The sequence below is a fragment of the Scyliorhinus canicula genome, chromosome 3, assembly GCF_902713615.1.
Source record: "Scyliorhinus canicula chromosome 3, sScyCan1.1, whole genome shotgun sequence".
In the NCBI taxonomy this organism is placed as follows: domain Eukaryota; kingdom Metazoa; phylum Chordata; class Chondrichthyes; order Carcharhiniformes; family Scyliorhinidae; genus Scyliorhinus; species Scyliorhinus canicula.
In genome coordinates, this window is record NC_052148.1 from 229768933 (window position 1) to 229782932 (window position 14000).

General features: G+C 43.3%; 1 protein-coding gene across 12 annotated transcripts in view; it reads left to right on the plus strand.

Annotated features, from left to right (window-relative positions):
- Positions 1-14000, plus strand: part of kiaa1109 (KIAA1109 ortholog) — a 534122-nt gene that overhangs the window by 409444 nt on the left and 110678 nt on the right. For all 12 annotated transcript variants that reach the window (XM_038792378.1, XM_038792369.1, XM_038792381.1 and 9 more), the window contains 3 exons: positions 3436-3495; positions 5577-5803; positions 7723-7853. In XM_038792378.1, the coding sequence (XP_038648306.1) occupies positions 3436-3495; positions 5577-5803; positions 7723-7853 (418 nt within the window). The remainder of the gene's footprint in view (positions 1-3435; positions 3496-5576; positions 5804-7722; positions 7854-14000) is intronic.

A 14000-nucleotide genomic window follows, 5' to 3' on the forward strand; every position in this document is an offset into this window, starting at 1 on the left:
GTGGTGTGTGGCTTGGAGATGAGCTTCCAGGTGGTGGTGTTCCCATGCATCAGCTGACCTTGCATTTTTAAATGATAGTGGTCATGGGTTGGGAAGGTGCTGACTAAGGAGCCTAGGTGAGTTCCTGTATTACATCTTGTAGATTGTAAACACCGCTGCCACTATACTTGGTGGTGGATGGAGTGAATATTCATGGACGGGGTTCCAATCAAGCAAGTTGCATTGTTTTGGATGATGTCAAACTTATTGAATGTTGTTGGTACAACATCAACATCACCCACCCTCATCCAGGCAAGTGGAGAGTATTCCATCCACTCTTGACTTATGCTTTATAAATAATGTACACGGGGAGTCAGGGGGTGAGTTACTCGCTGCAGGAATTCTAGCCTCTGACCTGCACTTGTAGCCACAGTTATTTATATGGCTAGTCCATTTCAGTTTCTGGTCAATGGTAACCCCCAGGATGTTGATAACGGAGGATTCAGCAATAGTAATGACATTGAATGTAAAGGGGTGATAGTTAGATTCTCTCTTGTTGAAGCTGGTCACTGCCTGACACTTGTGTGGCACGAATGTTACTTGTCAACCGAAGCATGGATAATATATAGATTTTGCTGAATTTGGCCATGGACTGCTTCAGTGTCTGAGGACACATTAATGGTGCTGAACATTGTGCAGTCATCAGTTAACATGTCCACTTCTGACCTTATAATGGAAGGAAGGTCATTGATGAAGCAGCTGAAGTTGGTTGGGCCTAGGACACTACCCTGAGGAACTTGGTGTCTATTGATCAAAAACAATGTTTGATGCACAGACAGTCCTTCAACCAATCTGGTATGAAAACAAATATTTCTACTTTATAATCACTTGGAGCTATCAATGAAACTGCTCACTTAATAGGTTTCCCACTGCGACAATGTTATTTTGCAAAATTAGTAATTACAGCACAAATCCTCTAATCCTCAGGCTTATGTTTACAGACAGAAGGAAATATCAAGCATTTCAGATTGTTTTTTAAATTAAATTTAAAACTCAGTGGCATTGACAGCTTTGACGGCGCCAAAGAGTTATGAGAATTCTAAGGAGTTAATGGACTAAAATCAGGATTATTTTAACAATCCCAAAAGGGCCTTACCTACCCCAAATGGGGCCTTAACTCTCACAAAGGTATTCCGGGGATCATATCCAAAGGGTTATCCAAACAAATCTTTTGAGTTCAAACTAGTTCTTAACTGGCCTTTCTGCACACTTCTGGTTTCACACCTGACCAAAGGCAGGTGATCATTGAAATAGCCAGCTGCCTCTAAACCCATAGATTTTCCTTTGTTTATTTATCTAGCACCCTCTTCAATTCATCTACGCTATTCTCCTCAACCACTGCATGTGGTGCTGGGATCCACATTCGCAACACTCTATGTAAAAAGGTTTTTCCTGAATTTGAAATATTGATTATTTTATATTTATGGCTCCTAATTTTGAATTTTGAATTCGCCAACAAATAGAGTCATCTTCTCTGTATCTCATCTATCAAAATATTTTAGACATCTCCAGGTCAGGTCATTGTTCTTCTATTGTTACGACACCCTGAGCTGGTACACGGTCTATTCCAGCCCCACAGGTTCCAGAATCCCAACATAAGGGAATTGACCAATAATTTGTAGATTTCCCTGAAATCTTTGAGTCTCAACTGCACCAATGACTTACCAGATTTGTAAGTAAAACATTTTAAAAACCTTATTTATAGCAAGAGAAAGGATAAAAATGTAATGGCAAAAAAATGGAACAGCGGCTTACTAATCTAATTATTCCCCTAGCCCTGTCCCACCCTCTACCCAGACAGACATTCAGTGGAGGGGGTAGGAAAAGTTCAAAATAACAGGGATTAAACTGGGAATGAAAGATGGGTATCTTCACTGCTGAGGTTGTGGTCTTTCTAGGTGAGGCCCGAACACAAGGGGTTGCAAATCCTCCGTTGGCTTAGATTGTTTATGATCTATCTTCAGTTAGTACTGTCAGGCTGTCAGACTTCCTCTGGAGTCACCTTCACTTCCACTGACTTTGGTTTTCACAGAGAAAATTTCCCTCAGGTCCGTGCAATTCTAACTTTGTCCACCAGATGGACTACCAACCTCACTGAGTAAAACTCAACATGAATTTTAAAGGTAGGTTTTTAAACCTCTGGCCCTGCCTGCAGCTGCTGCTGGATTGAACTTACTTTAGTCAATCTGGCTGTAGAGAGAGAAAGGCCTTTACTTTGCACCTTTAGACAGAGACCCGTCAGATCAGAAAGATCAGGGCTTATACTCTCTGGCTTCTTGATCGAACCGAAAACTAACTTGGAAAACAATATCACAAAGAATGCCTACCAGCTCAGCTGAGGAGGAAACAAAGCCTCCCACTGGGGGTTTGAGAGAGATCCACCCCCTTTAGGGAGAGAGAACTTAAAAGCTTTCTTCAACTCTGTCCCAAAAATTAAACTAAAACCTGAGAGTCAGCCTGCCTTTCTTTTCAGAACTTTCTGGAAGCTTCTGAAGGCTTCACCAATCGCAATCGAGAGTAGAATATGTCCTGGAATTCCAGAAGAACTGATTGGCTGTTGGCCAAGTCCATTAAAATGACATCACAGGACCCTGCCACACAGCTGACTTCATGGAGGGGAATCACCTTGGTTGGGCCAGTTCAACTAGCAGCTTCCAGCGGTGTGGCTTCAAAAGCTTAATCCCAAAATCCACAATGTTGCAGCAGCCAGCAAGACAGTAATTACAAAGGTCACGAGAATCAGACAAGGATTTAAAAGAGGTTCCTTACACTATTCTCAAGAGAAGAGCTTGTTCACCTTTCCTTTTACGTTAATGATTTAACTACAGGTTGCTGACCCACTATGCGTGTTACAATCTAATTCCAATTCTTTATCTCACTGCCTTGACCAAAGTAGCACACAACCAGCTTCTACAACCACACTTTTTCATTCAGATGAAAGATGTGGTAGTATGACTAGGGGTATTACGGTACCTGGGAGTGTGAGCTGCCATTGGTGCAGAGGGCTCGCTGCCCATTGGCCCAGGCATTGTGTGCCTCTCAGCCGATTGGCTGAGAGGAAGGTAGCTCCGCCTACGAGGCGGGGTATAAGAACCCGTGTTCCCCGGCAGCCAGCCATTTTCTGTACGTCTGCTGCCGGGTCCACTTCTTGCTAATTAAAGCCTTTCGTTCGGACTTCATCTACGTTTCATGTCCATTGATTGTGCATCAAAAGATTAGGAAGTCTTTTCTTCAACTTGCCACTTTGGCTTTGATCTAGTAAGAAACAGTTTTTTTTCAAACAGGTTTTATTGCCACTGAGAACTCTGTAAATAGTAATCCAGCAGACTGGAAAAATGTCTGTCCACGATAGGGCAATTGCCATGAAAATTAAGTTAATTTTGATACTTTTAACAGGTGTTGTACCAGATGGGACATATGAAGTATGTTCACGGACTACTGGGCAAGCTTCAGCAGGTAATTTATGTTCTTATTTAATTATCCACATCAGCACCTGACTCATTAACATCAGAAATTTTGATCAAAAATGTTGAGCTATGGCAAGTGAAGCAATAACAAATTCATGTGACTTGCAGCAAAATCAAGAAATGTTGTGGGTTTTACACTAAAGCATTAACACTACCTGCAAGGGCAACACAGTGCCGCAGTGGGTTAGTCCTGCTGCCTCATGGCGCCGAGGTCCCAGGTTCGATCTGGGTCACTGTCCGTGTGGAGTTCGCACATTCTCCCCGTGTCTGCGTGGGTTTCGCCCCCACGACCCAAAGATGTGCAGGCTAGGTGGATTGGCCATGCTAAATTGCCCCTTAATTGGAAAAATGAATTGGGTACGCTAAATTTATTAAAATAAAATACTACCTGCAAAAAACACACATAGTTTGACAGTCCCATGCAACTTGCATTGTATTAGATACACTGTGAAAGCCTTGCAGACTACAAACTGCAGAATTCAGCAGAATTTTAATGCACCAAGACCACTTGCAACTTAAAAGAAGAGATCTCTTCACATTATCCATGGGAACTTTCTTGCTCTATTTGGCAGAGCATGGTTGGCTAAGATTAGGCTTAACTGGGAAACAGTCGACCAATTAGTGGATTCAAAGAGCAACTTGCAACAGCTTCTGAAGACGCATGAGAAGGTGTTTGAAGATTCACTAGACTCTATGACTGGAATTGAGATATGTTTAAAAATCATATGCAATCAAGCCTAAAGTTGAAGAATAACTAGAAGAATTAGTAAGGGCAGGAGTCATTGAACTTGTTGCTATAATTGTTATCTGCGTGACTCTGAAATAGAGATGGGGAGCTCTGAAATTGAGGGTTAAAGAGATGGAGTCTGGGCAATGGGGTCTTGTGGAGTGAAGGAGAAAGGCATTCAGACATCGGCACATCTTCGGGCAGCTTCTTGGTTTCTGTCCAGCAGTTGTGACCAGTGTTGTGTCTTCATTGGAGTGATTGCTGATACTCACAATATTTATATCGATGCTAGATCCATCCCTGCTATCCCTTTAGAGCCTGTTTGGAAGTTGTGTGCCCTTTGTCATGAAGGTGTTTGTTATTGATTGGGTTTATTTTTTTTTGCTGGCACACAGTAAACATTCTGATTCTTCAGGCTGTCCCCAGTGATGGCTTTCCTTCTCCATACAATATTCCTAGTATTTCCATGGTGCTGAATTCTGGAATATTCACCAATGTTACATGTTATTTTACCAGAAACCCAGTAAATAACAAATAAAGAAAGTACAGCATACAAATCAAAATAAAAAAGTATTTTCATCTTGTCATTTTACCAACAAAAGCACAAAGAGTTTGAAGTGCATGTATATGCGCTTTGATACATCATGCCCAGTAAAAGTACTGGTTACTCATTTTTAATTTAAGAATCAAAAATGCAGTTAGCCATTTGGCCAAATCTGGTGATTGTTAAATGTATTTGGCTATGTAATGTTAAGGATGGGTAATCCAGATGTATAGCTCTATTAATGCTGTAAGCAATACATATATTCAATGCCATATGTTAGAACATAGAACATAGAATATACAGTGCAGAAGGAGCCCATTCGGCCCATCGAGTCTGCACCAACCCACTTAAGCCCTCACTTCCACTCTATGCCCGTAACCCAATAACCCCTCCTAACCTTTTTGGTCACTAAGGGCAATTCATCATGGCCAATATACCTAACCTGCACGTCTTTGGACTGTTGGAGGAAACCGGAGCACCCGGAGGAAACCCACGCAGACACGGGGAGAACGTGCAGACACTGCACAAACAGTGACCCAGCGGGGAATCAAACCTGGGACCCTGGCGCTGTGAAGCCACAGTGCTATCCACTTGTGCTACCGTGCTGCCCCCAGAAAATCTGGAAAATAGTAGCAAAGGAAAAAAGAGTCCTATATATCTGAATTAATTAATAATTTGTCAGTACAATTGCAGAGAAACACAAACTTCCAATGCTAAACTTCAAACTTTCTTTAAAGAAAATCTACTTCAGGATAATATTTCTTTAATATTCAGATAAAACTTTATATTTTCTTTTCAGACAGCAGTAGTGCAGGAACCTGGACATTGAATGTTTTATGGAAAATGTGCGGCATTGATGTGCATATGGATCCCAACATAGGTAAAAGGCTTAATGCCTTGGGTAACACAATGACAACTCTGACAGGTGAGGAAGAAATTGATGACATCGCTGACCTGAACTCAATTAACGTGGTTGACTTAACAGATGAGGATGAAATTGACAACACGTCTGCCACTGTCGTGACTGTAAGTGAATCAAGAAGGCTGATAACCATTATATAATTGAAGCTATTTCAACAATTGTTTCCGTTGATACGCAGGCTAAGAGCAAATGTATCTTTCTGAGTTTCATAAAAAGTTTTAATTGTCATTGCGTAATGTTTGAGGTGTTCACTTGGGACTGGTGTAACAATCTGGTGAGGATGAGTGCAAGGAATCCCCCTTTTTCCTACTCTTCAGTTGGTTGTAACATGGTTTTTAAATTTATGCCGTGGTCATGAATGTACTGTGTTGGTACTTGAAATGAAATGAATGAAAATCGCTTATTGTCACGAGTAGGCTTCAATGAAGTTACTGTGAAAAGCCCCTAGTCGCCACATTCCGGCACCTGTCCGGGGAGGCTGGTACGGGAACCAGTTAACCAGACTTAACCAGTTACTTGATAATTATAAAGAACTCAGTGCAACAGGCTTTCTTGAGTTTAAACACGAAGGAATTATTTTTTACTGTGCTAAAAACCCAACCGGGTAAAGATATTAAAATATTTAAAAAGGTAATACACATTCCAACCATTGCAACACATGTAAAGTTACAAGTTACAAAGTAAAGGAGATTAACTTTTGGCCAAATGAAGATTTAATGATAAAAGACAAATAAATAGAGAGTTCACGTTATGAATCCTTGGCTGCTGTTTGTGACTGAGGTAGTTCTTTGAACATTGGCCCTTGGTCTTTTCCTGGAAATGCAACTTTGAAATTTGAAATCTTCTTTAGAATTTCTGTTATCCATGTTATGATATAAGCAGGCAGAGTTTACTTTAGTAGAGAGAGAGGCACGTTGCTTTGTTGCTGCCTTCAGATGTCCTTCCTTTAGACGTCTTCCCCAAAAGCAAGCAGGGTGTTGTAATAAAAGACATTTTAAGATGGTGATCTCAATCTCCTGACCTTTCTTTCCATAATGATTTAGATATTCCACAGAAGGTTATTTGCTCTTATTTGGACAGACATTGACTAATAAATAAATGTTATTGCTGTCCCAAATACCCTTGTATGAATCTTTTTTCTATTCATTCCTTTTTGCAGCTCACCATAGAACATATAATTTGTGTTTCTCAGTCAATTTAATACATTTTTCTTGGATATCACGCATTTAGAGGATTCTGGCTGTCTTAATATAGTTTAGATTACATGAAGAGCATTTGAGACAATGTAAAAAAGCTTGTGGTTTTCTTCCACACACTCAATCATCTATTTCTTCCCCATTGCTTGCAGTAATCATGATAGTGCTAATTTATGGAAAATTTAAGTTGTTGTACAATAAATACATTTCATTTGTAGCACTGTAGTTTGTCAGCTTTTTATGTTTACAGCTCATTATTTTTGAATACTGACAGCAAAAACAGATGGGACTATTCTTTGTACGTTTCTTACATGGTAATGTCAGCTGTAAACTGTAGTAATGCATAAATTAAAATCTACTCATCTAATTAAAGTCCAGAGATTACTAAACCAAATCACCCTCCTTTATTATACGGAATACAGATGAAAACAATTTGTAAAGCAGTTCCTTGGTCTTACCACCAACAATACTCTTTTCTGGCAAAAACTTTGTCTGGTCCTGAGATTTATCACCCACTAAATTTTAACTGTTAAAAGCATCCTAGTCTTGCTCTTGGCATAGTGTATATAACAGTTAAATCTGTCAGTCCAAATTTTAAAATGTTCTCCTAAATTATGTTTGTGCTTTAGACCAGTTGCACTCAGTTATCTAAAATTTATATGAAAAGCTATTTCAATGAAACACTTGATTTGTTTGTCTTTCTGCATGCTGTAGGTTTTGTTGTGAAATTGTACATCACTTGGGGCCAATGAAAACAGCAACATTTTCAACATTTTAAATTCTCTACTTAACTAGTTGAAATTCATCATCTAATTTTATTTTTATAGGAAGCTTATGACCATCGAAGACAGGGCACGGCTGGGAGCCAAGCTACAGATTCAAGAGGAAGAAAGTTTGTCAAACGTTTAGTGGACATCAGGGAATTAAATGAACAAGCTAAAGTTATTGATGATCTAAAGTATGTTTCTGTCGATCTATCATTAAAATTCTCACATCCATCTTTAAAAATGAGCATGTCTATGCAAACCCATCAATATAATTGAACTATTTGGCTAATAGATTCCCAACAATAGTTCACAATATTTGCTGCAAGTTTGTAATTTACCATTTTTCCTTCGGTGATTAATTTCTAAAGCCCAATTCAATTTTAACAAAATAAACGTCAAATTTTCATATTTTGCAATAATGTGAGTTACTCACTTAACTATGTTTTAATACCCTAACTGCAGCTTGTACTTGAATACTTGGACTTGATATTTTGATGCAAATGTCTCAGTAATCAGAAACATTTAGACAGCCCGGCTGCCCAAATATTTCTTCTTTGTTTCCAGTAGTATCTATTCTGTTATTTGAATAAAAGCTAGAGGCACTAATTACAGAAATTTAATCAGGCAAAATTTATAGTGCAGTTCCGAAGAAGAGTCCATTGGTTTAATTGGGAGCTATGTTGCACTGTTCGCACTGATGACAGATGCAGGCACAACATTTCTTGAGAATCAGAAATGAGATTCCCGCCACAGAGGTCTTGGGCTGGATTCTCCGATTTGAGGCTATATCCGGAAAAAGTGTCTAAATTGGCGAGGCCCCAGCACCAATCCTCTGTGAAGGGCCAGCAGCCGCGCCACGTAAAATGCACGGCCTTCCCGATATAAACGCCTGGAGAATTGTCGGGTCCATGGCCACGCATGCGCATGGTGACGATCTGCGGTGTTCGCGGCGCTGGCCGCACGTGGACCCGAACTGCAAGATAGTGCCCCCCCTGGACACCCCTAGCCACCCCGTGTTCATGAAAACTGAGAGCACACGTGTTGCGCACTGTTGGGAACTCGGCCCATCAGGGGGAGGGCCTTCAGGTAACGTCCTGAGGCCGTCCCAACGGCGTGCGGCATATTCCTCTATGATGCCGTTTTGGATTGGGTGCAGCATCTGAAAACAGGCGCCGTCCCCGATTCGGTCGTAAACAGGGATTCTCCACCCAATTGCCGATTACGATATCGGTGTCGGGCAACAGAGAATCCAGTCTCTGGTTTCCCCATTTTCCACATCCCTCTCAGGTGATGTAATCAAGTTCACGCCCACAAAGGGTGAGAACCTCATTTTTATACATTTTAATACATTTATATAGGAATATAGGAACAGGAGTAGGCCATTCAGGCCCTCTCGGATGTCCCGCCATTTAACAAAATCGTTGTTGATTTATGACATAATCATATGTCATAGATCATGGGCCTTTGGCCCATATCCCTTAACCTGTTTGCTTCACAAAATCTATCTATCTCAGATTGAAAATTAACAACTGACCTAGCTTCAACTGTCATTTGTGGGAGAGAGTTCATCTCTACCACCCTTTGAGTCACGATGTTCTTCCTACCATTTCTCCTGAACGACCTAGCCCTAATTTTTTACTGTGCCCCCTAGTTTTCGAATCTCCAACTAGTGGAAATAGTTTATCTTTATCTACCCTGGCTTTCCCTGTTAATGGATTGAATACTTTGATCAGATCACCCCTTAACCTAAATTCTAGTGAAAACAGGTCTAATCCGAGTAATCTCTTCTCGTAACTCAAACCTTGTATTCCAGATACCATTTTTGTAAACTTACATTGCCTCCAAGGCCAAAATATCCTTCCTAAGGTGTTGTGCTCAGAACTGCTCACAGCGTTACTAGTGGGGTCTAACCAGGGTTTTGTATAGCTGCAGCATAAACCCTGTGGCTTTATATTGCAATTCTCTAGATGTAAAGGCTAGCATTCCATTAGATATAATTATTTACATGTAATATACAATCCTGCCGACCCGGCAGTGCCAACCTGGCTGTGCCATCCTGTGCCAGGGACAGTAGCAGGGGTTGGATCCTGAGGGCAGGGTTCCCATTCTGTTTGTTGGTGGAGAGGAAGGCCCCTGCGCTGATTCGTGGGGGTGTGTGTGTGTGGGGGGGGGGGGGGGGGGGGGAGGAAGGTGAGGAGGAGATAGGGCATGGAGAGCCCCGATGCCTGTGGAGATGGTCCGTGGTGAAGAGGGTTCTTTCTGTGCTGATCGGGGCACGCTTTAGTCATGGGTGACTTCAACTTCCCAAATATTGAGTGGAAACTCTTGAGATCAAATAGTTTGGATGGGGTGGTGTTTGTGCAGATCAAATAGCTTGGATGGGGTGGTGTTTGTGCAGTGTGTCCAGGAAGCTTTTCTAACACAGTATGTAGATTGCCCGACCAGAGGGGAGGCCATATTGGATTTGGTACTTGGAAATGAACCAGGGCAAGTGATAGATTTGTTAGCGGGGGAGCATTTTGGAGATAGTGACCACAATTCTGTGACTTTCACTTTAGTAATGGAGAGGGTTAGGTGCGTGCAACAGGGCAAGGTTTAAAATTGGGGGAAGGGTAAATACGATGCTGTCAGACAAGAACTGAAGTGCATAAATTGGGAACATAGGCTGTCAGGGAAGGACGCAATTGAAATGTGGAACTTGTTCAAGGAACAGATACTACGTGTCCTTGATATGTATGTCCCTGTCAGGCAAGGAAGAGATGGTCGAGTGTGGGAACCATGGTTGAGAAGAGAGGTTGAATGTCTTGTTAAGAGGAAGAAGGAGACTTATGTAAGGCTGAGGAAATAAGGGGCGAGATTCTCCCAAACCGGGAGAAATCGTGAGGCTGGCGTCAAAAACGGGCGGGATTGACGCCAGCCTCCGCCCCCCCGACCGGGAACCGATTCTGGTCCCCGGTCGGGGCTAGCATGCCGCGGCCGTGAACTCCGGCATCGCGGGCTTAACGAATTTCGTTAAGCCCGCTTGCCAGAGTTTGCGACGGCTGACGCGTCACATGACGTCAGCCGCGCATGCGCGGATTGGAAGACTCCAACCCGCGCATGCGCGGATGACGTCATCGCGCATTTGCGCGAAACCCGCGCATGCGCGGGCCGGGATGCCCCTCAGCCGCCCCGCGAATGGATACAGCAGGGCGGCGGAAGGACAGAGTGCGCGGGGTAAGTACCCGGTGCCCGCGATCGGTGCCCACCGATCGCGGGCCCATGGCACCCTTGGCACGGCCGTGGTACTGACGTGCCAATCGGTGCCATGGTTCTCAAGATCCGAACTTTACGGCCGTTTTTACGAACGGTCAGACCAGGTGTGTTTGACGTTCCTAAAAACGGTCGTAAAGGGCTTGGACTTCGGCCCATCGGCCAGCTGAGAATCGCTGCTCGCCGTAAAAAAACGGCGGGCAGCGATTCGTGTCGGGAGGCGGGCGTGGGGGGGGGGGGGAGAATAGCGGGAGGGCGTCAGACTAGCGTGGCCGTAAAAATTTACGACCCCCACTATTCTCCGCACCATCGTGAGTGCGGAGAATCGCCCCCAAGGTTCAGACAGGGCGCTGGAGGGATACAAGATAGCCAGGAGGGAACTGAAGAAAGGGATTAGGAGAGCTAAGAGAGGGCATGAAAACTCTTTGGCGGGTAGAATTAAGGAAAACCCCAAGGCCTTTTACACATATGTGAGAAATATGAGAATGACGAGAGCAAGGGTGGGTCCGATCAAGGACAGTAGCGGGAGATTGTGTATTGAGTCTGAAGAGATAGGAGAGGTCTTGAACAAGTACTTTTCTTCAGTATTTACGAATAAGAGGTGCCAGATTGTTGGAGAGGACAGTGTGAAACACTGGTAAGCCCGAGGAGAGTGTTGTTAGGAAGGAAGATGTGTTGGGCATTTTGAAAAACTTGAGGATAGACAAGTCCCCCGGGCCTGACGGGATATATCCAAGGATTCTATGGGAAGCAAGAGATGAAATTGCAGAGCCGTTGGCAATGATCTTTTCGTCCTCACTGTCAACAGGGGTGGTACTAGGGAATTGGAGAGTGGCGAATGTCGTGCCCCTGTTCAAAAAAGGGAATAGGGCTAATCCTGCGATTTACAGGCCAGTTAGTCTTACTTCGGTGGTGGGAAAAGTCATAGAAAGGGTACTGAGGGATAGGATTTCTGAGCATCTGAAAAGACACTGCTTGATTAGGGATAGTCAGCACGGATTTGTGAGGGGTAGGGTTGCCTCACAAGTCTTATTGAATTCTTTGAGGAGGTCACCAAGCATGTGGATGAAGGTAAAGCAGTGGATGTGGTGTACATGGAATTTAGTAAGGCATTTGATAAGGTTCCCCATGGCAGGTTTATGCAGAAGGTAAGGAGGCATGGGATAGTGGGAAATTTGGCCAGTTGGATAACGAACTGGCTAACCGATAGAAGTCAGAGAGTGGTGGTGGATGGCAAATATTCAGCCTGGAGCCCAGTTACCAGTGGTGTACCACAGGGATCAATTCTGGGTCCTCTGCTGTTTGTGATTTTCATTAATGACTTGGATGAGGGAGTTGAAGGGTGGATCAGTAAATTTGACGACGATACAAAGATTGGTGGAGTTGTGGATAGTGAGGAGGGCTGTTGTCGGCTGCAAAGAAACATAGATAGGATGCAGAGCTGGGCTACGAAGTGGCAGATGGAGTTTAACACTGAAAAGTGTGAGGTTGGCCATTTTGGAAGGACAAATATGAATGCGGAATACAGGGTTAACGGTAAGGTTCTTGGCAATGTGGAGGAGCAGAGAGATCTTGGGGTCTATGTTCATAGATCTTTGAAAGTTGCCACTCAAGTGGATAGAGCTGTGAAGAAGGCCTATAGTGTGCTAGTGTACATTAGCAGAGGGATTGAATTTAAGAGCTGTGAGGTGATGATGCAGCTGTACAAAAACTTGGTACGGCCACTTTTGGAGTACTGTGTGCAGTTCTGGTCGCCTCATTTTAGGAAGGATGTGGAAGCTTTGGAAAAGGTGCAAAGGAGATTTACCAGGATGTTGCCTGGAATTGAAAGTAGGTCTTACGAGGAAAGGTTGAGGCTGCTCGGCCTTTTCTCATTAGAACGGAGGAGATTGAGGGGCAACTTGATAGAGGTTTGTAAGATGATTAGAGGAATAGATAGACAGACAGAGACTTTTTCCCCAGGTGGAACAAACCATCAACAGAAGTATTTGAGTCGGAAACATTAGGGACCTTCAAGCGGCTATTGGATAGGTAAATGGATTATGGTAGAATGATGGTATTGCTCGTACTGGGTGAGTGTGCTTAACACTCAATTTGGCTCTGTTTCGTTACTTAGCTCTGGAGTCGCCAGGTATCGTTAAGATACCGCCACAAGTTTCAAGGTCAAGTTCAAAGCAATAAAACCATACACCAATTAGTAAGTTCAAACAACTAAGTTTATTATAATACAATTATAATACTACCCATGCACACGCTAAGAGGATTAAACTATTCCTACCACTAAATAAACCAATACCTATCTCAAAGGGAACTGCCGGATCAGGGGACAAGGCCTCTTGCTCTGCTCTGGTCTGCAGACTTCAGGTTGGTACGGGTTAAAAAGGGGTCAGGAGTGTCTATCTCTGGTAGCGATCGTTGTGAGACTTACTTGCTGGCGGCTGCTGTCCCAAACTTCTCCTCTCTCTCGTTCAAGGTCTTCTTTGGCAAAAGCTGGTCGAAATGCTGGTCCAGAGAGGAGGGCTGGTTAAGAAGAACGAACTGAGTTTGGGACCTGTCTTTTATAGGTCCCAGGGCTTCGCGCCCTTTTGGGCGGACCCTTCCTGCTGGGAATCGATTGATTCTCTTCCCAATCGATATGTTTGAATCCCCCCAATACTGAGACTGTTCCTTGGCTACTGGGCCGGCCTTCAGGTGCTTTGTTTTCGGACCCCCCTGGTGCCGGGGTGTCTGGTTTCCCATACACTGTTGCAATCACTTCCCCATTTGTGTCCATTGTCCCTGGGATCGTTCCATTACTATGTTAACTATCCCGGAGATTGCCTCATTAGTATGTGGAATGTTCGTTTCGGTGCTGTCTGCTCTCTTAGCGGACAGAATACACATTGGCTTGGTGCAGCCTGCTTGTGCTGTTAACATTGTCCATTTTAACCTGCAAGCTTTGCGTTCCTCCATTTTGTATTTAGGGAATGGCCAACTTCGGTGGCTACAATGGGGTGTAAATTAATTTGTTCTTAATCTAGGACAAAAGTTCGGCACAACATCATGGGTCGAAGGGTCTGTTCTGTGCTGTATTTTTCTATGTTCTA